The following is a 25516-nucleotide window of genomic DNA, read 5'->3' as shown; positions in this document are numbered from 1 at the left end:
TTGTTTCTTGTGCAATTTAAGCTCAGACCCTCTGGCAATTGACTCAGAACAAAAGGGCTTTTTGCATACCAGGTGCAATGAAGCTATAAGGCAGGTTTCTTAGCTCCAAGCAGAGTCACCCCACCCTGTTAGAAAACAGCAGATTGGAAGCCTTGCATTGTGTTGTAAGTTAGTTACACCTGGCAATGTTGGAGACAGGTCACAGGAAGAGAAGGAATGAGGATGGAGAAGAACAAAGATGATGAGGGCAGAGACAGAAAAGAACTTAGAGTTTTGAGAGGACAGGAGGAGAAAGGACAGACAGGAGCTGAGTATGTGCACAGAATTGAAGCTGTGTAGATAGAACCTTGTCTCAGGGGAACAAAGTGAATGGACTGTAGAGCTCGGTGTGCTTAGATTCACTCCCTCAAGTCATTCTCGATGTTGGTAGAGTCTCTTCTGGACCCCTAGGAAGGAGACTATAAAGGCTGGACCCCAATAGTTTCCATTAGTGGCATACACCTTTAATCCTAACACTTGGGAGGCAGAGATCCACCTGGATCTCTGTGAGTTCAAAGCCACCCTGGACTACATGAGATTGGTTCAGTCAGCCGGGGCAGTGGTAGTACAGGCCTTTAATCTCAGCACTTGGAAGGCAGAGCCAGGTGGATCGCTGTGAGTTCAAGGCCAGTCTGGGCTACAGAATGAGTTCCAGGAAAGGCACAAAGCGACACAGAGAAACCCTGTCTCAAAACAAACAAACAAACAAACAAACAAACAAACAAACAAACGACTAGGAGAGAAACAGCCAGGCAGTGGTGGCACATACCTTTAATCCCAGTACTTGGGAATCATATGGCTTTAATCCCAGCACTTGAGATCTCATGCCTTTGCTACCAGTATTTGGGAAGCACACATGCCTTTAATCCCAGCACTAGGAAGGAAGTGATATGGCTGGACAGAGAAAGGTATATAAGGTGTGAGGAGATGGGAACTAAAGCCTTTTTTGGCTGAGGAGTGCTTTTCAGTTGAGGAGTCAGAGACATTCAGTGAGAGGATTCGTGGAGTTGGCAAGGTGAGAAGTGGCGGTGGTTTGTTCCTTTGTCTCTCTGATCTTTCGGTATTTACCCCAATACCTGGCCTATTATCATAAAACCTATTAGATTTCATGCGACATAGAGTGCCTAGTGTACAAGCGTGAAGAGCTAAATTTGGATCCCCAGCACCCACATAAAAAGCCTAGCACAGTCACACCGGACTCAAACCCCAGTGCTCAGGGGTGAAAAGGGACAAAGAAGTAGGATTACATGGTCTTGCTGGCCAGCCAGCCTAGCTGGAAAAGAAAAAAAAAAAAAAAGATGAATTCCAAGTTCAGTGAGACTCTGTATTAAAGGGTAAGGCAGGGTGTGGAATATCCAACATCTTTCTCTGGTCTCTACACATAGACATGGGCACATGCACACAAACACAATACACACACACACACACACACACACACACACACACACATCCATGCCACACATAAGTAAATAAACCACTTTGTCTATGTCCTTACTCACAAACATATAAAATTGTGACCTTGGTGTACAGACACACTCCTTGTTTTCCTTTTTATCGTAAGTTTAAATTTTGTTAGACTTACTTTGTGTGTATGGGTGTTTGCCTATATGCATGTGTGTGCCCAAGGAGTTCAGAAGAAGACAGGGGATCCCCTGGAACAGGAGTTACTGATGGCTGTAAGTCACTATGTCAGTTCTGGGACCTGCACCCAGTCTTCTGCAAGAGCAGCAGATGCTCTTAACCACTGAGTCATCTCTCCTCGTCATGAGTTTAATGCTTCATTTATCTGTGCAAAATTTCCTCTGCCTTTCATGTCACAGTGGGGGAAATCAAGGTATAGTTAGAAAAGAGATGTTCAGAAGCTATGGTTTGTGTAGTTTCAAGGATTAGATACCTGACTGGCCCTAGGAATGGAAAAAAGGCAGAGCTGAGACACACAATAGACCAGAGGACAGACAGGCCAGTAATCACAAACTACAGACAGAAGGAAGAAGAATTCAAATCTGGGTTCACACTTGGTCAAGAGAGTAACCAGCAAGCAGGGTCTGGAGGTGATGAGAACCATGTCCACTCTCCCGAGGCCTCTTTGCTCTGTAGACACTGTAACCTTGCTACTGTTAAGGAGTCTAAGTATTTTAACAGCAAGATGGATGCCTTGACAGGTTTCAAAATAAAAATAAGGAATGAAGAGGTCTTGAGTTTTACAGGCAACGGGAGAGCTCTCTTGGAGAAAGAGCCTGCTGCACCTGGCACCCATGCGAGTCTTCTGAGTGGGTTGGGGAGCAGCAGCCTGTGAGGCACCTAGAAGCAATGCTTCTGTCCAGAGCATTGCAGGCTACAGGGCCTACGTGGAGTACTTACAGGAAGTTTCCGAATTATGTGAACCAGTTTAATGTTTAAAACCCATAGCCAGAGTTTTTCTCTTTGCTTGGTTGGTTTTTTGAGCACATCAAAGTAGAGGGTGAACTTGGTTAGTTCAGGGCAGCTTGGAAAAACAAGTTAGGATCACCAAACCATTTGTCAACACTGACCAGATGCCTACCCACGCCTAACTCTCACTGGCACTTTAGGCACAAAGGGGGAGGGTACCTCTTTCTTTACATATTTACTCACTACTATTTTTTGTAAAGTTGATTACTGAAAGGAAAATAAGTATGAATAATAAAAAGTATAAAGTATGAACGTTATAATGCCCTGACTACTGTTTTAAGTACCTGTGTCCTGGGTGTGTGTATGAGTGCAGGTGCATATGTGGAAGTAGGTCCTCACTTTCCACCTCATCTGAGGCAGGGTCTTGTTTGCTGCTGCATAGACCAGCCTGGTCCATCCTCTGGGGATTCTCTGTCTCTGCCTCTCATCTTGCTGTAGGAGCTCTGGGACTGCAGATGTGAGCTAGCTACCACATCTGGCTGTTTTATGTGGTTCTGGGAGGCCCTATTCAGGTCCTCACACTTGCACAGTGAACACTTTACCCCCTGGACCATCCATCTCACCACTGCACCTCATGCTATTTCTATACATTTCCTCTAGGCTTCGATTAACATCAGCAGAATCTGTAACTTCAAATCCCTAATGTGTGACTCCACACTTCTAGAAAACTTATAAACCACAGTAGGGAAACAACCAGGAATTCCATTTCTGAACTCTCTCAAAATATGGTCAGGGCTTAATATGTATATCCCAAGACACAGACAGTTACACCTATAGGCCTTCAGAAATGTCACAAGTGATCTAGCACATCCTTCTAGCAGAGGATGAACAGACTCATAAAGTGTCAATCACTATGGGAAAAACAGTGTGTCACAGTATGGATGAGAAGCTATTTCCCCTGGATTCATCTGAAAATTAAAATCTAAACGCTTACATTTTTTGTATCAACTTGACAATCCATACACTTATAGGAAAAATAGGTGATTATTTTAATGATTTATGTATAAAAGAAAAATAAAACTTTATGATACAATCTGATAGACTACAGCATATAAAATTTACTCACATACAATGTATGTAAATTTTGCAACATAAAAATTCTATTCATATATACAAATTTATAAAAGGTTATATATATATATCTTAACTTGGGCTACATAGGGTCCACTTAGAGTTATGGCTAAGTCATTCAATTTAGTAGAAAAGAGATTATGAACATACAAAAGACTGGTAGACGAACAATCCTTCTCTCCTCAAACTATTCAGAAGCGTCTGGTTGGTAGAGTGGTGTGGTGCCAGGAGAAGGACTACCAGCTGAAGGGAGTCTCTACCTGGTCCCGACGGCCCCCAGTTGAGAACTGGGCTGCTGCCTTCAACTGACTAGAAACACTAGCTGTGCCGTGTCTGCAAGCCTCTAGGAAACACAATTCCTAAAGTGCTCCAGTAGTCTTTGCACTTACCAGGGCTTGCCTTAGTGAACATAATAAATACTCAGGAACATAAGGATGATCGCAGACCTTAAGCCAGTAAGAACATCTTCTAACGCTGAGATCCTTTATACAATAATTCAAGACCTTGTAAGTATTTACAGTATTTTATGTAGGTGAAAAACTGAATATAAACCATTAAAAAAAAATCCACTATGCTTTGAAAAAAAGGATCTTTAAAAAGGGGAACCCAACACAAACTATAACTTCTTGGTGCACTCTCTTCTTTATAGTCTCTCCTCACTGCCACCTCTCAGTGCACACACCTACACAGAGGAAAAGGATCATGCTGCCTGCCCTTCATGCTCCACGGTCTTAAGGAGGCCCAGGGCATTGCTTGTCCATTGGGAATACTCTGGAGGCTGAAGAAAGCCAAAGGGGCAGCCATGACAGTTTCCCATCAGACAATGCCAGATTTAATAATGGCCAGACTGAATTCTCCTTTGTCAGCACATGCACTTCATGGGCTAGAACTGCAGACAGCAGGGCCAGGAGGGGACTGCAGACAGCAGCATGTGCAATGTAAGAGGACAACAACCCTGCACAGTGACAGGTACCTTAAAGGTCACAGGCTGAAATGGAAGCGCAATTTAATCATTCCAGGCCTCGTTCTATCTGTGAAGTACCCGCTAAAAAGGACACAGTCACCCTTTACTGGGTGCTGGCAGGAAGTCCTTCTGGGAGACTCTGAAGCAGAAATGAAGATCCTCCGTTTCCCCAGAAGATGACACAACTTACCGCTAGAAAAATTCAGGGACAGGATTAAACAGGCTGCAGCAGAAAACATATTTGCCAAAAAACCAAGAAAGAAGCCCTCCCACGAGGCGAGCTGAAGACGGAAGTCGCAAGCACCGCAGCTGGAAGGAGGTAAGAAAACAGCCTTTTAATAAGCTTAGCGCCTGAGCCGAAAGCTGAACTCAGCTGGGTCCAGCCATCTGCAGTCCAGTTTCTCAGCAGACTGGGGCTCAGAGTGGCACTTTCCCGCCTCTTCTCCCATCACGGGGACGACTGCTCCATCTCTGCAGGGTTGGCCGTTCACCTTCGTGACGTCAGGTTGATGCTATGCACCATTTTCTGGATCTTCTCCTCGTTCTTCAGGATGTTGGCCTTCACAGCACAGATCTTGTCCTGCTGGTCTTTGATCTGCTGCTCCAGCTCAGCTAGCTCGGCCTTCAGGGGCTCCACCGCACTGTCTGTGATGCTAGTGGGAGACAAGCCGTGCTCATTAGTGTCCTGAGGGTTCGGTCTGTGTCTCTCCCTCCAGCCCAAAAGCCAGCACCAGCAAAGGCCTGGCTGGCTTCACCCCAAGAAAAGGGTTAAGTGCCAGTCCCCTAAGAATGGCAGGCAGGCTACAGTACAATCAAGCCTGAGAACGCCAATCGCCTGTTTACTTCCCACAGAAGCAGGCAGAGAACCCGGGGCTTCACACAGGCTAGGCAGGCACTCTACCACAGAGCTGTTTCCCTAACCCATGTGAGATTTCCCTTAAAAAGTAAAATGAGAAGAACTAATGTTCCCTCAGAGAAAGGCTTGATGTCCTTAAAGTATATACACAAAAAAGGCCAAGGGGCAACAGGGAAGTGGGCTACCAAGTCCCCACAGACACTGGAGTCAGCCCGGACCAGCCAAGAGACACCTCTCCTCTGGATAAGGCTCACACGGCTTAGAGGGACTCCTGGCCATGTCCCATTTGTCCAGCAGGGACAGGTGATCTCTTCACTGCTGAGCAGAGCCCTGGACAGGCACAGAATATCCCTCGGAATGCTGGAGTCAAATGCAACCTTCCCCTCAGGCTTTTTTTTTTTCTTTGAGCTGAGGATCGAACCCAGGGCCTTGCGCTTGCTAGGCAAGCACTCTACCACTGAGCTAAATCCCCAACCCCCCCTCAGGCTTTTAAAGCCTATAAATACAAAGTCAATACAACACAAAGGGCCAGGTCCCACCCTCTGCTTGCAATAGAGCAGGGTCAGGTTTCATAAGGGAGGCTCTTTGAGCTGACACTTCCCAACACCTTATGTCCAAAACTATGAATCGATAACCATTACATGCTGCAATCAGCACTCATGTTCTCAGTGATCTTTCTAAATTCCATCATGTTGCACATTTAAAAACTTATGGGACTAAACGTAACAGTAAGAAAGAGCGCCCATATTGGTGGTCCAACACAAAGCAGTCAGTCCTGAAACCATATGCACACAACAAAAGCAGACTTAGCAGGTGTGTTTATGTATTTGTGTACACAGACATCTATATATCATCAAAAAGAAAGGCTAGCCATTTGAGAGCAGAGGCATCGGAGGGGCTGGAGGGATACCTGGGAGGGGCTGGAAGAAGGGAAACAGGAAAAGCCAATGTAATTCTAGTATGGAATTAATTTTTAAAAAAATGAAAAGAGAGTTTGGTGTGGTGGTGTACACCTTTAATCACAGTGCTCAGGAGGCAGGTGATCTCTGTGTCAGTTCAAGGCCAGCCTGGTTTACATAATGAACTCCAGGCCATCCACACTACACTAAGACCTTGTCTCAAAAAACAAAAAAACAGGAGGAGGAGGGAGGGAGGGAGAACCAACTGTAACCCAGCTTTCTATAACATGGACTTAGAGATGTATCATTCAGTCAAATCATATCTTCTGAAGAAAAAGTCCACATGTTAACAGTCACATGATTCTAGAGTTACTGATTACAAACATGAGGTACCTTTCTAAATAAATCTCCAAATAAAACACCTCTCTAAATAAATCTCTTTTCAGTGGCTATTCTATTTCTTTTAGTTATAATTTTTAATGAGTTCATCGGTATCTCATTCAGATCCCATCCCCCTCCCCACCTGCAAAACCCCTCCCCACTCTGCAGCCCCCTCCCCCCCATCTGCAGCCCCCTCCCCCATCTGCAGCCCCTCCCCCCTGCGGCCCCACCTCTGCTCCTTGCTCAGGGCCTCAGCATGCTGCCTGTTCTCGCTGTGCCACAGCTGCAGCTCGTTCTGCATGGCGTCGACGTCTTCCTGGATGTAGTCCATGATCTTTCCCAGGGGAAGTGCACTCTTACACAGGGTCTGGATGGACACACGGAGCTTCTCTATCTCTTTCGAAACGATGTCCTTCTCCTTCTTCCACGCTGACTCAAAGATGAGGGATCGCTCCTTCAGTTATGGGAAGTAGGGAGAGACAGTCTTTAGGGTGAGCTAAGCAAGTCAGAGGCAGCACCCCAAGCAGGTCCCACAAAAGGAAAACCTGATGAACTGAGCTTATCAGAAATTAAAATATTCCTGCCGCAGTCCTCAAGAAGCTGGAAAGACAATCAGGTGAGAGGAAACATTTGTAAACCACGCTTTGCACAGAAGACATGTACAGTCAGTTAACTACAGAGAGAACACATAAGACTCAGTGGCAGCAAGTAGGCAGACGATCTGAAGAGGGACAAGAGGCAGAGACGTTTCCCTGAAGGTGACATGGGTCAGCAGTAAGGTCGTGAAAGTGTGTCCAAGAGTGCCAGTCAGGCAGCAAGGCTCGCTCGGCATCAGGCAGAAGAAATTGCTCTCTGGCGACTGCTCACTAGGCAGTTTGGGGTGTCTTTAAAGACTATCCCAGTCTATAGTTCGAATCTAAAAATGTCTGTTGAAGGGGCTGGAGAGATGGCTCAGGGGTTAAGAGCACTGACTGCTCTTCCAGAGGACCTGAGTTCAATTCCCAGCACCCACATGATGGCTCACAACCATCTGTAATAAGGTCTGCTGCCCTCTTCTGGTCATATATGCTGCATACATAGTAAATAAATAAATCTTTTTTTTTTTTTAATGCTGAAGGCTTGGGTATTATGAAGGAGCTTTGGGGAAAAGGAAGCCGTCACTAGGAGCTGCCTTTGAGGGTGCATCTTGCTGCTGACCTCCCTGCTCCCTCTGCCCCTCCACTGCACAGGTGAGCAGCTGTACTCTGCTGTCAGTATACCCCCTCCGCCATGACACTAAGTCTCCACCATGACGCTGGACTCGGTGGCATATGGAAGGTGGAACTGGGAGGACCAGAAGTTCAAGATTACCCTCGCCTACATAGCTAGTTAGCTTGAGTCTGTCTCAATAAAAACAGGAATAAAGGAAAAAACAAACAAAAAGTAGTCACAAGCTGGAAATAGACCAGATATGTTACATAAACTGGGGTATATCCATACCACAGAAGACTATGTAGCAAGAAACACACACAAGATCACCTGAACAACTCTTGGAGAATTATGCCAGATGAAAAACCCTGCTTGGCTATAAACTGAGTCCACTTACACATACAAGCTTGAAAAGACAGAATTACAAAAGTGGAGGGCACCCTAGTGATGGCCAGAAGCAATAGCTGGGATAGAAGAGGTTAAGTTATAAAAGGCACTGAGAAGGAGCTGGTGAAGGAACATTCTGGACCTTGACTATGCTACTATCGGTAACTTGGGTGTGAGGGAAACCGCATAGGCAAGCTATGAAGGCTTCAGAGCACATCTCCAGTGCCTCCCACAGCTCAGAGGGATCCACAGGCACCTCAAAATAAAACACATTTGGTAAGAGAGATGGGAAAGCCAGGCACAGTGGTGCACACCTGTAATCCTAGAGTTAGATGTGGAGACAGGCAAGTGGGGCTTGCTGGTTAGCCAGCCTAGCCTACTAGGTGAGACACCTTGTCTCAAAAGAAAAGGCAGACTGGATAGACAGATGGCTCTGTGGTTAGAAGCACTGGTTGCTCTTTCAGGGACCCAGGTATGACTCCCCACACCCATATGGCAGCTCACAATACCAGTAATATATAGATTACAGAGTCCAGGGGGTCCACTCCCCTCTTCTGGCTTCTGTGGGTACTAGGCACACACATGGTAGCCAGACATATATGAAGGCAAAACTCCCATATACATTAAAAAAAAAAAAAAAAACTTTAATAGTGGCTGAAGAACATGATACATGCATGATACCTAAGGTTGTTCTCCATCTTCTACATGCACACACACACATACACACACACACACACAAGGGAGGGAGGGATTACAGAAAACTCTCTAAACTAAAATGCTAATGACTAATGACTGAAAGGGAAAATGAACTGTGTTAGATGCAAATCAGTAGGCCTCTCTCTGCTGCTGCTGTAGAAGCTGAGCATGGAAGAACCATACACACTCACAGCACCACTGTTATCTAGTAGAAAGCAGGGTGCCAAACATGGCACAATACCAAGATGCTGGGCCCTGTACAGTGGGCAGGAACAGATCTCCCCCGAGGCAGGGTTCCAGATGGAGGGAGAAAGGAGGCAGGGTCTCTGGGAAGGAACACACTGGCAGGCTGCTGGTGCTCGGAGAAGGCTGAGGGCTGGAGGGAGTGCCAAGGGTGCGAGACAGCAATGAGGACTTTGGTTTGACCCTGACCAGTAAGAGCCATGGAAGGGATGTGAGCATCAAAGAAAGCTAACTACATCAGAGTTGAAAAGCCATTCATTCGGCTCAGACTTCAGGAAAGGGAAACAGCCTAAAGGGTTAGTGACAACAGTCCAGTCCTGTGAGGGGAAAGCAGGGGCAGGGTGTGACAGGTTAGTGACAACAGTCCAGTCCTGTGAGGGGAAAGCAGGGGCAGGGTGTGACAGGTTAGTGACAACAGTCCAGTCATGTGAGGGGAAGGCAGGGGCAGGGTGTGACAGGTTAGTGACAACAGTCCAGTCCTGTGAGGGGAAAAGGGGCAGGGTGTGACAGGTTAGTGACAACAGTCCAGTCCTGTGAGGGGAAAGCAGGGGCAGGGTGTGACAGGTTATTGACAACTGTCCAGTCATGTGAGGGGAAGGCAGGGGCAGGGTGTGACAGATTAGTGACAACAGTCCGGAAATGCGAGGGGAAGGCAGGGGCGGGGTGTGAAGCACATGTCTGGCTTTGGCTGGTTGGTCCATGTTTTGGTTTGTTTTGAGATAGGGTATCAACTGGCCTCGAACTTGCTATGTAGCCAAGGACAACCTTGAACTTGTGATTCTTCTTCTCCACCTCCCGAGTGCCAGGATGACAGGGCTGCACCAGCAAACACAGCTTAGGAGTGTTTCAGTCATAAATTTTTAAGCAGACATCTTTGGTTGCATCGTTGAAACCCCACAGATCAGCCTCACACTCCAGGATCCTGTTTCAGCAACTGGATCTCACCGGGCAGCCCATGCACTGACACCACTGAGACACAGTACCATCCACTCCACCAGCCCTGCCAACCAGCCTTGTTTTTAACTATTGCGATTTGTGATCTGAAACAACGTCAGAACCATTTTCAACCAGAACCATCTCAGCTTTCTAGGCCTCAGACACTCAACGGGCGTCACCTGTGCTCACCTGAACCTTGCACATGTATTTTGAGGCCCCCTCTCTGGGAGGACATGCTGACGGGTGAGGACACACAGGCCACAGGACACTGTGATCATGTTCTGTGCATAACCACAGGCAGACTTCAGGACAAAAGCTGAATGTCCTTAAAAACAAACCCAAATTCCCCCAAACTAACAGACCCTTTCCTTAAGCTTTTGTGAAGGAAACCAATCCTAGTACTACTACTACTACTACTACTACTACTACTACTACTACTACTACTACTTATTATTATTATTATTATTGTAATTATTATTATTATTATTACTACTATTGAGGAAACAGTCCTGAGTATGTCCCCATTGCCCCTCTCACACAATGTCAAAGTCTGGAGCTGAGCGTCAGAAATGGCATCTCTAGAGCAGCTCCCTAAGTGTTGACACACAGCTGATGACACCACGCCACCTGGCGGCCAATAAGAATCTGAGGCGCAACTCGGATCACCAAGTAAGAAACCAAAATCCTCCCCAGGGGACTCAGTTAAACAGCACTCACCACAGACTATTTGCCTTAACTAAAATATAACACGGGAAGGTTATTTGGTTCATTAAGAAGCATTTGAAGATACAACAGGTTTTTACATTTCCTAAGAAATTCTTTTCTCCCCAGTTTTTTGAAGTCATGTCTCCTGTAATGCAGCTGGCCTCCAACTAACTCCTGGGATTGCAGGAGTGCACTCCACACTCTGCTTTAAACGCTTCTCTGTGACAGTCAGCCACATTTCCTTGTCAGCTGCCACATTTTTCTTTCAGGAGGACAATAAATATAAGCAGGCTACAGGTGACACACACCCAGTCCCCACCAGACACCAACAGGACCTGATTCACAGGGGCAGGAAGTGAGAAAGCAAAATCAGAGGCTTTAAACCAACCCAGAGAGAGCAAAACCCACAAAAAGAATGTGCCAGGAGCTACCTCTGACCAGGACGGAAAACACACAGCATTGAATCTGACAGAGCAACCCAAAATGAAGAGGAGCCAGGATGCAGCAGCACGTAATAAAGGACTGAAGACCGAGAGGGAGAAATGTCAAATGCTTTAGAAGCAAGCCCTGTGACGGCCCACACCTCTGCACAGTGCCTTTACCTATCAGCTTTAGAAAGCAGTGACTTCAAGAGTGGAGGGAACACTGTAAAAACGGAATCTCTGACTGTTTTTCAAAAAGTTCTCATGAACTTGAATTAAGGAGAAAATGCCAGCTTGAAATGGTAATACTAGTGTATAACCTCTTGAGAAGCAAGCATGTGACTGGGAAAATGCATAAAGCATTTAATACCATAAATAAATACAATAATACAGTAAATATGATCCATGTATTTATCCTATAACATGTTGTTCAAGTCCATTAGCACAGCAAGAAATCTCTCTCTTTCCAATGAACTTCAAAGACAGCCTGGAGAGAAGCCCAGATTAGAAATCTGTATTTCCTTAGCATTGAAAAAAATGTTCCCTCCAAACAGAAGTGCCACCAGGACAAACAGCACACCTGATTTCTGCATCTGGGCCAGAACCACTTACTTAAACTCTTAGATGAAGGGGAGGGAGGTAGGGGGACAAGAATCTGCTGGCAGGAAACGGCGCCATGATGGAGCCGAGTGAGATATACATTTGCCTCTGAAACATTCAAGGTACCTAGAACCCTGCACCCAAGAAGGACAGAGAGTAGACACACTTTTGCATGCATTGTGAAATGTTGATTTAAAAAAAACAAAACAAAAAATACTCTCACAAATTAGCTACCAAGAAAGACTCATCAACTCCTAAGAAGTGACTGCTATAGTACAAATTGTTGATAAAGACTTTCTAGAAACTTTTGCTTGAAAGGTAAGAAACAGCCACCTGGGAACCCACATCAGGGAAGAAATCATACCCAGTACATAGATCTTAAAAGAAAGAGAGCTTTTAATATGCAACATGAGTTTGACAATGGAAGAGTTCAAAGTGTCAGGACATGGCTGAGAAGAGGAGTTGGTCAGTTGGTCAAGTGTTCACTGCATGAACATGAGGTTCTGAGTGCAATCCCCAGCACCCAGGGTGGCACAGGCCTGTCCTACCAATGCTGGGAGGTAGAGACAGGAGGGCTCCTGGGACTTGCTGGCACCCCAGTCTAGCAGAGTCAGTGAGTTCCAGGTTCAGTGAGACTCTGTCTCAAAAAATAAGGTGGAGAGCAACTGGGAACACCCCATGTTGACCTTTGGCCTCCTCGTCCCCTACCCACCAAACACAAACACACACACACACACACACACACACACACACACGCACACGCACACGCACACGCACACGCACACGCACACGCACACGCACACACAGAGTTCAGGATAAAGTATACTTTATTCCTCATTCAAAGGAATGTACACTCTTATCTGTTTACCTTCTAAAGTGTATTGATCTGATTCTGTGTATGTGATGAACATGCATGTATGTGTCCAGGTGTACATGTCTGTGCACACTTGGAGGCCAGAGGAAGGTGTCAGATGGCCTCCTCTATCACTTTCCACTTTGCTCCTTTTGAGATAAGGTCTCTTCCTGAGCAAGGCTCGGGGTGTTTTTTTGCTAGCTGACAGCCAGCAAGCCCCAGTGATCCTCCTGTCTTCACCTGCAGTAGACAAGGCTACAAGCTTGTGTGGGATTCAAACTCCAGTCCTCAGGTTTGCACAGCAAGGCCTTTTAACCACTGAGCCATCCTTCCAGCCCTTGTGTACTAAACAAATAAAGAAGTAGAGTTGCTATACAATCCCTAGAAAACCTAAATCCTCAAGGCTATCCAGAGAAAAGGAGGGTGTTACCGACATAGCAACGGAGGTCCTCGCCAAACTGCAGCCGGAGCCTGCGATCCTGGCGTGTGCAAATCCCATCATGAGGATGAAGCCAGCCTCGCTAAGCAGAGGCCAGCCCCGCTAAGCAGAGGAGACCTGGAACTGTGGGCAGATAGCCCTATTTCAGAACAGCCTGGAAAACACGGATGAGATAAACAACTCCCCAGGAAATGCCACGGAGGAGACAGCTGGAGAATGCCATTTCTCATCTCCCTTTGTGCGAAGCTTCCTGTCATACATGCCCACACATGGGAGACCACCTCAGCCCAGCTAGGCCGCTCCCTCCCCGGACCCCTCACCTGCCAAGACTTCAGCCTAAGAATCGTGCCCAAGCTCTCACTGAGGGTGATGGAATATGACTGTAGTTAGTTAAACTGACAGAGGCCAAAATACTCTATGGTGTTCTTTATGACAGTGATGAACAATGTAAATGGCGATCCAACTTCCAGTAAGTATGCTAAACATGGAGGGCATGCCTTCTCCTTCATCTTTTCTTGCATGCTAGAATGCAGCCTGGGGGCTTAAGATGGGGCAGCCATCTTCTCCCGTAAGGCACCTGAAGTTAGGCACATAGAAGTGTAAAACAGGGGCATGTAGGCCATTGCTAGCTGGAAATGTAGCCTCCAGACTTTGACATATCAAATAAAAATCTCCTGGCCTCACTGAAGTTACAGTTATTTCAAAATTAAGAAGAACTATAAAAATGCTTACAACTATTAAAGAAATTCACTCATTAAATAACAAAGTTTTGAGAGAATAAAAAGGATGAAAAGATTGAAACTTTAATGCTCAGAGAACAGCAAGAAAAGGGGCTAGCAAGGGACACAGTGGCAACCTGGACAGATCATGACAAGGGGGACACAGGGAGAGCGGCAACAGGAGGTGGGGGCCTTGAGAAGGACATGCAGGCCAAGGGGGCCCAGGCCATGGCCCGGAATGGGATCACAGCGCTGAAGATGAGCCAGGCCACGGCCTGGAAAGGAATCACAGTGCAGAAAAGGTGTAGGCAGCCAGGAGAAGAGGAAGGTTTCCCAGGGGCTCTGCTGAAAGAGGCGGTGACGTCACCTGACAAATGTACCCTCAGCAACATGCAGAGACACACAAGTCCACAGAGATGCTCAGAGCAAAGAGAAAAGTGCTGAGCCGGGCATGGTGGTACAGGTTTGAAGCTAGCCTTGTCTACATAGCAAGTTCTAGCCAACTAGGATCACAGAGCGAGACTGTGTCTCCACACAAGCAAACAGGCAGCAACAACGACACACACTGGCAGAGTACGGCTTGCATATGGAATGCCATAAAGTCCTACAAAGTACATGAACCAAACGTATAAACACAAACCTTTTTTTCTTTTCTTTTCTGACATGCTAAGGATGGAGCCCAGACCTGTCAACATGTTAAGCAAGTGCTTTACCACTGAACCACATCCCAGCCCTGGAATGTGTAAAATACAATGTGGAGACTATAAAGCAAGCTGTGGAGAGATACAGATTATGGTACATTTACATGCCATTTTTCAATGTAGAGTTATTACTCATTGCTTAGAATACACATCCGAAAGCTGTACCAGCACACAGGAGAATGAGAAGCACTAAATTCAGGCAGGGAGACACTATGTCTGAGGATTGAGAGTGTGGGCTCAATGACGGCACCGGGGTGCTCCAACTGCGTTTGCGGTACTGTATCTCTTCAGTCGGGTACAGGGACAGACAGACATAACAATACACAAATACCAATATCAACACAATGAGTGAGTACAAGTAAAGAGAGGCAGGCAAGAGCAGAGTCTGAGGCAGGAGAACCATGAGTTTAAGGCCAGTCTGAGTTACACAGCAAGACCCTGTCTAAATGAACAAACGAATGAACTAGACTAATACAATCTGAATCTAAATTACCAGACCTTTGCTCAGTTTTTGTTTGCTTGTTTGTTTAAGACAAGGTCTCACTGTGTAGCCCTGGCTGGCCTGGAACTCACTCTGTGGACCAAACTGGCCTTAAACTCAGAGATCCACCTGCCTCTGCCTCCTGAGTGCTGGGGCTAAATGCATGTGACTCATACCTGGCAAGATTACCAGACTTTCCATGGAACCAGATGAAGGTAACCTCACTACCAGGACTGCATGATCCAGCCCCAAGACTCAGTAGCGGCAGAGACAACGTGGAGAATGGGGGAGGGGGAGGGGAGCAACTGGAATGACCTTGCCAGACAGAAAGCACAACGCTTAAAGCAAGGAAGAACACAATGGTGCTCTCCAGAAGCACACCCAAGTGTGTAGGATAGTTGTCACTAGCTGGCTCGGAACAGGGCGGGGGACCGGATCTCCACACACAGTACTAAATCTGGACTGACCAGATACTCAAGGGTGAAGCAGATAGCATCAGGCATGAGAAAGAATAACACGACTACCTTACAGCAGGTAGAACTGATATACGACACAGCATGCTCAGTGTACAAAAGAGCTTAAGTCTGTACTGCAACAAAGGAGTTTTTAAAACAATTTTTAAAAATGAAAAATAGAACTTCTTTAGAATAAAAGAACAAAGGCAGGTAACAAACTACAAAAATATTTACAGAAGGAGACACAGGCTGGATCCCACCATGTATATCAAGCACACAATATAGACAGACATATATAGTACATACATTATATCTGGGAAAGCACAACAACAAAGTCATCAAAGGGGGATGACGGGAGGCAGCCACACCAGCCAGTTCAAAACTCCAAAGCTCTCGGGAAGGAAAGGCTTCCATCAACCATACTGGTTCCTCTCCACTGCTGTGACAGACACTGTGACCACCTTCTGGAAGGCAGGGTAACTGATTTGCACTCAACGGCCCAGGGTTAGAGTCCACGATGGTGTTGTGAAGGCAGGGCAGCAGCAGGAGGAGCTGAGAGCTCACACTCTAACCACCAGGCAGAAAGAGCAAACTAGCAGTGATCAAAGTCTTTAAACTATCAAAGCCTGCCTCCAATGACACACTTCCCCCAACAGTGCCATCAACCGAGGACCAAGTATTCAAATGTCAGAGCCCACAGGGGACATTCTCATTCCAACTACCACAGCCACCAAAACTCATTCAAGGTATTTTAGTGTTCCATCCTCTTACTAATGTGACTTTGTGGGAGCTTCATGTGTTTGCCTCTGACCTTGCTGGAGGCTGATTGCACACAGGATCTACATCGTAACAGTTTAAAAAGAAAAAACACATCAGTAAGAAAGATCCTAGGAGACATACACACAGAGAACTCACAGTAAGAACCAGGCCTGAAAACCCCAGCTCTTAATTTGCAATGACCTAGGGTCAGGGGTCAGCCTGTCCACTCTTCACAACTGCCAGGGCGAATGAGCAGTCAAGGCCAGTAGGGACGCCATGGAGTGGTGGTTCAACAGCTCCCTATGCAACAGGCTGGACAGTGAGGAGCAGCACCCCAGACAGCCCCACCTTCTTATACTTCAGCTGGGAGGGGAATGGCCTTCAAGCACATGAACAAGATTACGGGTTTGAAATCTACTGAACCCTGCAACATCTAAAGGCTTTTCCAAGTGCCCGTGTTAGACCCGCTCCTTACCTTCTCACCGGGCTTGGAAGACTGCTGCAATTTCTCATAATCCTTCTTCGTCTCCAAGATCTTTTTCACAAGCCCACCTGTTAAAAACCAGGAGTTTTCAGTTAAAGCTTATTCCCCAAGAAGTTACTTATTACTCTCAGACCTCATTGGGAAGATGGGCAAAACACTGAATTCTCATCCTTTCTCTTTCCATATCAAAACACCTTCTGATCCTGTGCTAAGACAGAACACGGTGCCCCCTGCTGCTGGCATAGGCTAGTCACAAAGTGTCACAGAAATAAGCAGATTTTTTTTCTTCTTCCCCAAGTTAAGAAGAAATGTGGATCAACACCCCAGAATGTAACTACCTACTCCAACAGAGCGATTCTAATGGTTTCTCAGTGCTGACACTGCTTTTAGATTAGGCAGGAATACTAACGTTCTTTTAGAAATCTCCACGGTGTAAATAGCTTAGGAAAAGTCATTTTCTTAAAAACACTGTTTTCCAGAGCTATGTAGGCTGCTGGGGTAGCGCCATCAACAGTGTAACTGGGCTGCAAACCCTGAGAACCACAATAATGACCAGTGAGGCACGAGACACCCATGGCGCAACCATGGCACAAGTGTATAGAGGTTACCAGCTACTTTCTGGTTGGATTTAAGACTTATCCACCAGCAGCAAACTCAAACATAATTAATAAAATATACTTAAAGGCAGTTTTGATTTTTTTGCCAGGCAGTGGTGGTGCATGCCTTTAATCCCAGCACTTGGGAGGCAGAGGCAGATGAATTTCTGTAAGTTCAAGGTTAACCTGGTCTACAAAGCAAGTTCCCAGACACTCAGGGCTGTTACACAGAGAAACCTTGTCTTAAAAAAACAAAAGAAAAAGTGTTTTTTTACCCAATGAGGTTGAACAGATGAGTTATGACATAGCCACATGGTATATAACACACCACTATGAAGAGCGGCCAAAACTGCCTCTGTGCTGGAATGGAAGCCAGCAGACCACACACACACACACACACACACACACACACACACACACACTCACACACACTCACACATACACACACACACATCTGTACACACACACACACACATACATACACACACATACATACACACACATACACACACACACACACACACACATACATACATACACACACACACACACACACACACATCTGTACACACACACACACACACACACACACACATTTTTAAATGAAAATAGTACTCATATTTTCACCTGCACATAAGGGCGAGGGAGAGTAGAGGGAGAAAGAACAAGGTCTAAAGTCTTATACCTCAGTGCTGGGTGGCGTGGTGTACACTTATAATCTCAGCATTCATGAGGCAGAGGCAGGAGGATGGTCAAAAGTGGTCCCCACAGTGAGTTCTAGGCCAGCTAGAGCCACACATGGGACCCTGCCTCAAACAAACAAAAAACAAAAAAAACCAACAAACTTCCACCTCTTAATGCATTTAGCTGTGTACATTTAACCTTAAAGCCATAGGAATACTCCCCCCCCCCCTGCCCCGCCCGTCCGGAGCTGAGGACTGAACCCAAGGCCTTGCGCTTGTTAGGCAAGTGCTCTACCATTGAGCTAAATCCCCAACTCCTTAGGAATATTTTATATGAATGAAAAACGAAACTAAGTTGGGTGTGGTAACACATGCTTCTAATTCCAGCATTTAGGAGGCTGAGGCAGGAGGATGGAGAGTTCCAGGCAGCCTGTGCTACATAGAAAGCTCTAGTCTCAAGGAAATTTATATGTGTATGTGTGTATACAGGCATTAATGTCTTGGGCAGACAAAACAGGATGCCACTGTGACCAGAGCCCATACTAATCTCAGGTCCTGTGGTTCCCTACAGGTCCACATGGTGGCAGCAACAGTGACCCTCCTAGACACAGCTAGGCACAGGAGGGCCACTTGTATCTCTGTGAGAGCACTCATGGAGAGCCAGCCCATGGACACATGGACACATGAACATATGGACTCAAGTACACTCACCATGCTTCTCCTCATCCTCCAGGTCCCCTGATGGCACCTGAGCAGAAAAGAAGAAAGATCAGGTACACTGAATGTTCAAAGTCATTAAACAAACAAACAAATAATAAATATAAACAAAGAAACTAAAGAAATTAGACTGGAATTAGGGGGGAAAACAGTTTTTACATGAATGAAAAGCCGAATATATTTACTGAGAACAGGACCCTCTGGTGAACTAACCATTTCAATCTCTGACATTTCTGTGAGCTGAGGGGCAGCTTCTACCACAAACTGCTCATCATCCTCATTGTCAGAATTCTGTGAGTCAATGATCACATTGGAGACGGTTTTACCACTTCCTGACCTAAGCAAGAAGAGAGTCACTTACATTAGAAGTGGCCCATTAGCCACCAGTGTCATCAGCCCCACACATCTGGGAACATCACAGTCATCTGAAAGAAGCCAGACTGCCATTGCCCTAGACAGGGGGGTGTGGGTGAGGGTGTGGGTGAAGTGGGAAACGACACCTCAGGGAACAGTGGGGACAGAGAACAGCACCTTTCACTACCCCAAAGCCCCCATGCTGCCCAGAGCTATAGGCCACCTCAGCCCACTACCCCAGCCTTGCTGGTCCTTCTGCTCCACAAAGGCTCTTGGATCTCCCTCTTCCAACACTGGCTCTAAGACAGTCAAAGAATGGCACACTTCAGGCCACACTGACCCAGAACCTCACCTCTTCACAGAACGGCTCCTCTAGGCCCAGCCACCATATCCACTACCTCTTCTGTATGTTCAGCTTTGGGGTACCCTTTGTTTCTAACTTTTGTGCAATTAAGCCTTCAACTCTTCCTTTTTATGCTTTGAAAGTCTTCTATCTAGAGGTCAGTGAAACACAACCCAACACTGGCCTATGCATTCTGAGGTATCATGAACATGAACACACATATTTCTCCCTCTCGCCAGTATGGAATGCATGCTGGTTTGTTGGTTAAGACCTAAGCCCATCTTTCTTCAAAAGCAAGTCTTCCCAGCACTACCTACTACACCCCCACCCAGTCTCTCAGCACAGGCCCAAGACCCCTGCATCCCACGGCCCACACACTAGAGAACATGGGCTCTCTAGGACCTCCCGGCCAGGCAGCCTCACCTGTCTCCTGCCAGGGTCTCAGTGCTCTCTTGTCGTTTGACCCTGGGAGGTGCTGGTCGCGCACTCCCTGGCCGAGGAATTCTTCTAAGTAAGCATTGGAAGGAAAAAACAGGACATGACACACACACACATTTCAAAGTGGACAAAATAAAAACCCAGGTCAACATTAGCATCATTCCAACACCACTGTCTCAAACTCACAGAGATCTGCCTGCCTCTGCATGTTCAATATGTTTTAATCTTGAAAAGGCCACATTTCAGGGTTCTTTCCAGAGTATAATGTTTATTTCTAATGTTCAAATTCTAATATATTTTTACTGTTTTCTAAAGTATAAATTTCCTTTATTTTAAGTAGTAGAATACATTCTACTGTCTTAGTAGTTTGGACTTGTAACTTGTGGGCTTAATCTTTTTATTAAAATGAAAAAACTGTTTTAGTCAGGTGGTCCTGCTTACTTTTAATCTCAGCACTCAGGATGCAGAGACATATGATGAACACCCATTAACACAGCACAGCCGCCACTCATCAGAACATGACAGACCTTTGCCATGACTAGAGACTTCCCCAAACTGCCACACTGCTTCAAACATGGCCATGTAACTCAGGTACAAGAAAACTCAACAAGTAGCTTTCGCTTAGTGTGTACAGATAATAACTATGGCACCACACTTAGTGTGTACAGATAATAACTATGGCACCACACTTAGTGTGTACAGATAATAACTATGGCACCACACTTAGTGTGTACAGATAATAACTATGGCACCACACTTAGTGCGTACAGATAATAACTATGGCACCACACTTAGTGTGTACAGATAATAACTATGGCATCACACAAGTGTTGAATGGGCAGCAGAAGCTATGGCAGGAAGCCCCCCAGCTCATCCTTGGAGTGGCCATACTCCCAAGCACTGGGGAAGGACTCACCTGAGATTGGAGGAAAGCTCACTGGGGACTTCTGTATTCTCTGACACCTCGGGCTTATCTTGGCCAGTAGGTCCAGCTTCTCCTTCTAAACAGGTGACAATCCAATCAGCAATTCAAAAAGAATTCAATAGTAACAAAAATAAAATTTACTCAAATATAAATACTAACTAGTTTAAATATAAATATTTGAAAAGGCATCAATCAAATGACTGAAAATTTCAATGAACTCTTTTCGTCCATCACTGGTGAAGTCGAAACAGAAGAGGTCTGACATCTAAATGTGGACATTTGGGGACATGAACACACACAAGCTCTGCTAATACAAACTGGCCAACTAATCGGGGAATAAAGTTCAAGGGATGGATAGATCCAGTCTGCAACTTAACACAAATGAACTGAATCTGAGGAAAGAAATGGCACACTAGACAGACAGGAGTGTCGATCACCAGCAAACCCAGTCCACTCACACGCTGGACTCCCCATGCTAACATCTAATTAACCACAGTGTTCCAGTGACAGACTTCGAAGTCACATACACACGTGTGGGCCTCCAAGTGTGTGTGGCTCAGTTACAAACAGCGGTCACCAAGTGCCTTTCATTCTGTTACAGAGGTCTACATTTCTGAATGATCTACAGTGAGGCTATGGTCTCTTCACAGTCAGGAAATCATTTTGTTTGTGCTTATGAGACAAAGTCTTCCTATGCAGCCCTGAAGGGCCTGGATCGCTCTATAGACTAGGGTAGCCTTAAACTCACAGAGGTCTACCTGTCTCTGCATCCTGAGTGCTGAGATTAAAAGTAAGCAGGACCACCTGACTAAAACAGTTTTTTCATTTTAATAAAAAGATTAAGCCCACAAGTTACAAGTCCAAACTACTAAGACAGTAGAATGTATTCTACTACTTAAAATAAAGGAAATTTATACTTTAGAAAACAGTAAAAATATATTAGAATTTGAACATTAGAAATAAACATTATACTCTGGAAAGAACCCTGAAATGTGGCCTTTTCAAGATTAAAACACATTAAACATGCAGAGGCAGGCAGATCTCTGTGAGTTTGAGGCCAGCCTGGTCTACAGAGCTAGTTTCAGGACAGCCAGGGGCTACACAGAGGAACCCTGTCTTGAGAAAACAAAACAAAACAAAACAAACTACCACATAAACATGTATAACCCCCACACAAGCCTGGGACTTAAAATACAGCAAACTAACACCCATTCAAATGGTCTATTTTCTCAGTATTTCCCTGGTACATTGTCCAGGCCCAGAAGGGAGAGTCCACGTTGACACACGCAGGGCCACACCAAACACTCACACCGCTCTCACCTGCGTCACTGGGGGAGTCGCCTAGAAAAGAAGAGCAGCAGAAAATTAGCCTTCATGGGAGGGACACACAGCAGTGACTCCCTGAGCAGCCAGAGAAAACACACCTCCAGTAACTGAGACCTGCTAGACAGGGCTCCTCTGGGCGTTTCTCCAGCACTTTACCACCGGTCTGCTACGGCCAACCAGAACCATAAAACTGCATATTAAAACCAGACTGGCTGGGCGGTGGGGCACGCCCTGAATCCAGAGGCAGGCGGATCTCAGTGAGTTCAGGGCCAGCCTGGTCTACAGAGTGAGCTCCAGGACAGCCAGGGCTACACAGAGAAACCGTTTGGAAAAAAAACAAAACAAAACAAAACAAAAAAAAAAAAAAAAGAAGAAAGAAAGAAAAGAAAAGCCCAGGGAGAAAAAGAAAGACTGAGCTAAGTGAAGCAAATACTGAAGTCACAAAGCCACGCGAAACAAGCTGGCGTGACAGCTCAGGGCCAGCAGGACCAGCATGCTCAGCCCACCCTGATGAACTAAAGAACTAACTCCTCCAGCTTCCTGCGACCTAGACTGCACCTTCATCCCGTGCTTGCTCTCCACGTGCTGCACTCAGGGCACAAACATGGCTCATCCAGTGAAGAGCACCACAGGGAGGGAGCAAAGCCAAAGCTGTGGGCTGGAGATGCAGAGGGCGTCAGAGCTGGCCAAGCATCCATCAATCCCTGGGTTCTGACCCCGGCACCACCAGACGACAAAGCTGAAGGCCCAGAATCCTTGCAGCACACCCAGGGACATGTTTACATAAGGCCACCAGGATGAGGGCCGGAGCGCCTTGGCTGGGGAGAGCAACGCAGTCACATATGCCCATCTCCACACAAGCCTTGTCCTCAAGGCACAAGCACCGGAGTGCCCACATGTGGGCACAGGGGCCACAGCCCCTGGGATCTGACTCGCACAAGGCATCACATGAATGCTACAGCAGCAGCGCTCCTGGACAAAGTAATCTCAGGGAGGAAGAGTTCCTGCGGCCACAGAAAGGGGGGTGATCTAGGATCCAGCACAGAGTGGGCAGTGGCAGGGACTGGACAGTAGGGACTCCAGATAGAAGGACAGTACGAAAGAGCAGCGGGGACCCAGGCAACAGGCATGCAGAAAGAGCCACATGTACAGCCTCAGGTCCGTGTGCCCAGACCTGGCGCCTCCTGCAGGCTGTGCTGGGCTCTACTCCTCTCTGCTCTTCAAGCCTAAATTAACATGGAGCTTGTGAAACCCAACCTAACCTATGTCACCGCTACCATAAATATCACCACCGTCTTCCACTGCTCTGGCCTCCCTAACACGGCCACGTGAAGTCTGGAAGGACCTGGCTGGGCCCTCTCCTTGCCCACATCCACATCTTGCCTTTCATGTTTCTGCTACGCCATGCCAGCCACCTCAACTCCCCAGCTCTGAGCTGCCTTGGGGCACCCTCCTGTCGGGAGGGTCACCCACCCTCAGTCCCTCTCCCCTACTCTCTCTTTCCATCCTCTCCTGTGCGGAGGCTCTTCTCCACCTCTGCAGCCTCAGCTCCTGTACCAATGCCAGGGCAGGGGCCCTGCAGCTCTACTCTCCCATGCATTCCCTGCCCTGGGCCCCGACACAGTCGTTCGCAGACAAGTATTCTGTATTTAAACTGGTTGACAACCATCATCCCTCACCTGGCTGCACCCACCACGCCAGACCAGCACATGCCCAGCCTGCTGGGGGCTGCCAGGCTTTGGGAACAGACTGAGGGGTCTTCCACCACAGTCCTTTGGACGGTGAGAAAAGGCTGAAATCAAATGCATCTGGACTGGAGGCCCCACAGACAGAGGACCAGGCAGCAGCCACATTTTTGGCTGTCTCAGTCCCTCCAACACTAGTGGCCTGCAGGGCTCCTGACCAGTGGGCCCTGGAACTTGTTTCAGAGATCATTCATGACACTCTGGTATCACAAATGGCACCGCTCACACTAGCCCAAGAGTCTTGCCTTGTTTTATGTGCAGACTCCCTTGCACCCTGGGAGGACACTGGCGCCTGGCAGCTGGCGTGCTCTATGTGAAGGGCTCATTCTTACCTTTCTGTTTTAACAGCTGACTCTGGCTCAGCGCTCTCCCGCAACAGAGTAGCTGAGTTATCATCTGAAATACTAGTTCAGTTAGTATTGCCTTCTCAGATCCTGACATAAAGAGTTCACAGCTGGGCACGAGACTGTGCCATGAAAGGCCTGTGACTAATGGCCTGCCTAGCACCTTACATGTCTGTTTTCCACACTGCCACATGGATAAAAAGGACGACAAAGGCAGCTCTTGAGACCATTGCAGCTCTGGGACAGACACAGAGGAAAGAGAGCGACCCAGACCTGAGCCTGGCCCGGATCTCAGGATAGCTGGGATCTAGGGAACTTCCCAGTCAAGCGAGACTAAGTCCCTACCCTCCCCATCCCTAGTACCCACTTACACCAGCTTCCTACGCAGCCAGGCCCCAAAGAGCCAAGCTTCACACAGTTGGCCCATCAGGAAACGAAAGAGAAGGGGAATACTTTTTTTTATACATCCCTCAGAACACATTGAAGAGTTCCCAAAGACTGGTCCGCTGATACTAATGTTCAAGTCCTTAAAAGTGGAAACTAGTTCACAAAGCGGGGTGAACACGTCTTGCCACAGTAAAAAGCAAAGGGATGGAAAATGGCCCGCTGAGCAGGCCCGTTGCACAGCGGCGGGCCCAACTCTGACACATCAAACCCAGGGCCCTGGGACGGTCTGCTTCCTGAAACCCAACTGTGTGACTCCTTAAAACCAAAGAAAGGGTTCACACCACGAGCTGCCACTGACTATCAACCAACCGCTCCAGTTAGGAAGAACTACATAAAGTAGTGCTGTGGGGCTTTAAAAGGAAACTTTTCTTCAATTGATAAAAAAAAAAAAAAAAAAAAAAAAAAAACTGGCCCAATAGTCTGAATGAAGTGACTAAGTACTGCAAATGTCTTATAGAGCAGCCAAAGAATGAGCATGAAATTCCACGATCTAAGAGCAAGCAAGCTCAGCAGCTATGGACTGCCAACCTCCGGAGCCCACTAAGTCCAGGCTGTCTCACTGTCCTTGTAAGTACCAAGCACCTCTGTTCTACAAAACCCAACATCATGGTGAAAAGTGCAGACACCACTGTCTGCCTGTGGGAAGCCCACTGCATGCTATGTTCTATCTGTCTGTCTGCCTTTATTAGTTTATTAACCTGGGGGGGGGCAACCCCAGCCTGACTTGGCACGTACTAGACCAGCACCCTATACCTCTTAGCTATACCTCTTAGCTCAGATCCTTCATATAATTTTACTCTCCACAAGCTCTACTGGTGTGCTTTTGTCGTGGTTTGTTTGTTTGCTTTTAGGTTTTTTGGAGCAAGGTTGTTTTTAAGACATAGTTTGTT

General features: G+C 46.7%; 1 protein-coding gene across 1 annotated transcript in view; it reads right to left on the bottom strand.

The window, feature by feature from the left end:
* Positions 1-3450: 3450 nt before the first annotated feature.
* The window catches only part of Traf3ip1 (TRAF3 interacting protein 1), a 55497-nt gene continuing 33431 nt past the window's right edge, over positions 3451-25516 (bottom strand). The window contains exons 13-15 of the mRNA XM_036173448.1: positions 16700-16776; positions 6871-7094; positions 3451-5157 (exon numbers count right to left, since the gene is read on the bottom strand). Coding sequence (XP_036029341.1) covers positions 4992-5157; positions 6871-7094; positions 16700-16776 — 467 coding nt within the window. The 3' untranslated portion in view covers positions 3451-4991. The remainder of the gene's footprint in view (positions 5158-6870; positions 7095-16699; positions 16777-25516) is intronic.

This window comes from Onychomys torridus, chromosome 23 (genome assembly GCF_903995425.1).
Source record: "Onychomys torridus chromosome 23, mOncTor1.1, whole genome shotgun sequence".
Lineage (NCBI taxonomy): Eukaryota > Metazoa > Chordata > Mammalia > Rodentia > Cricetidae > Onychomys > Onychomys torridus.
The sequence above is the reverse complement of the archived record's forward strand: the minus strand, read 5'-3'. Positions and strand labels throughout refer to the sequence as shown.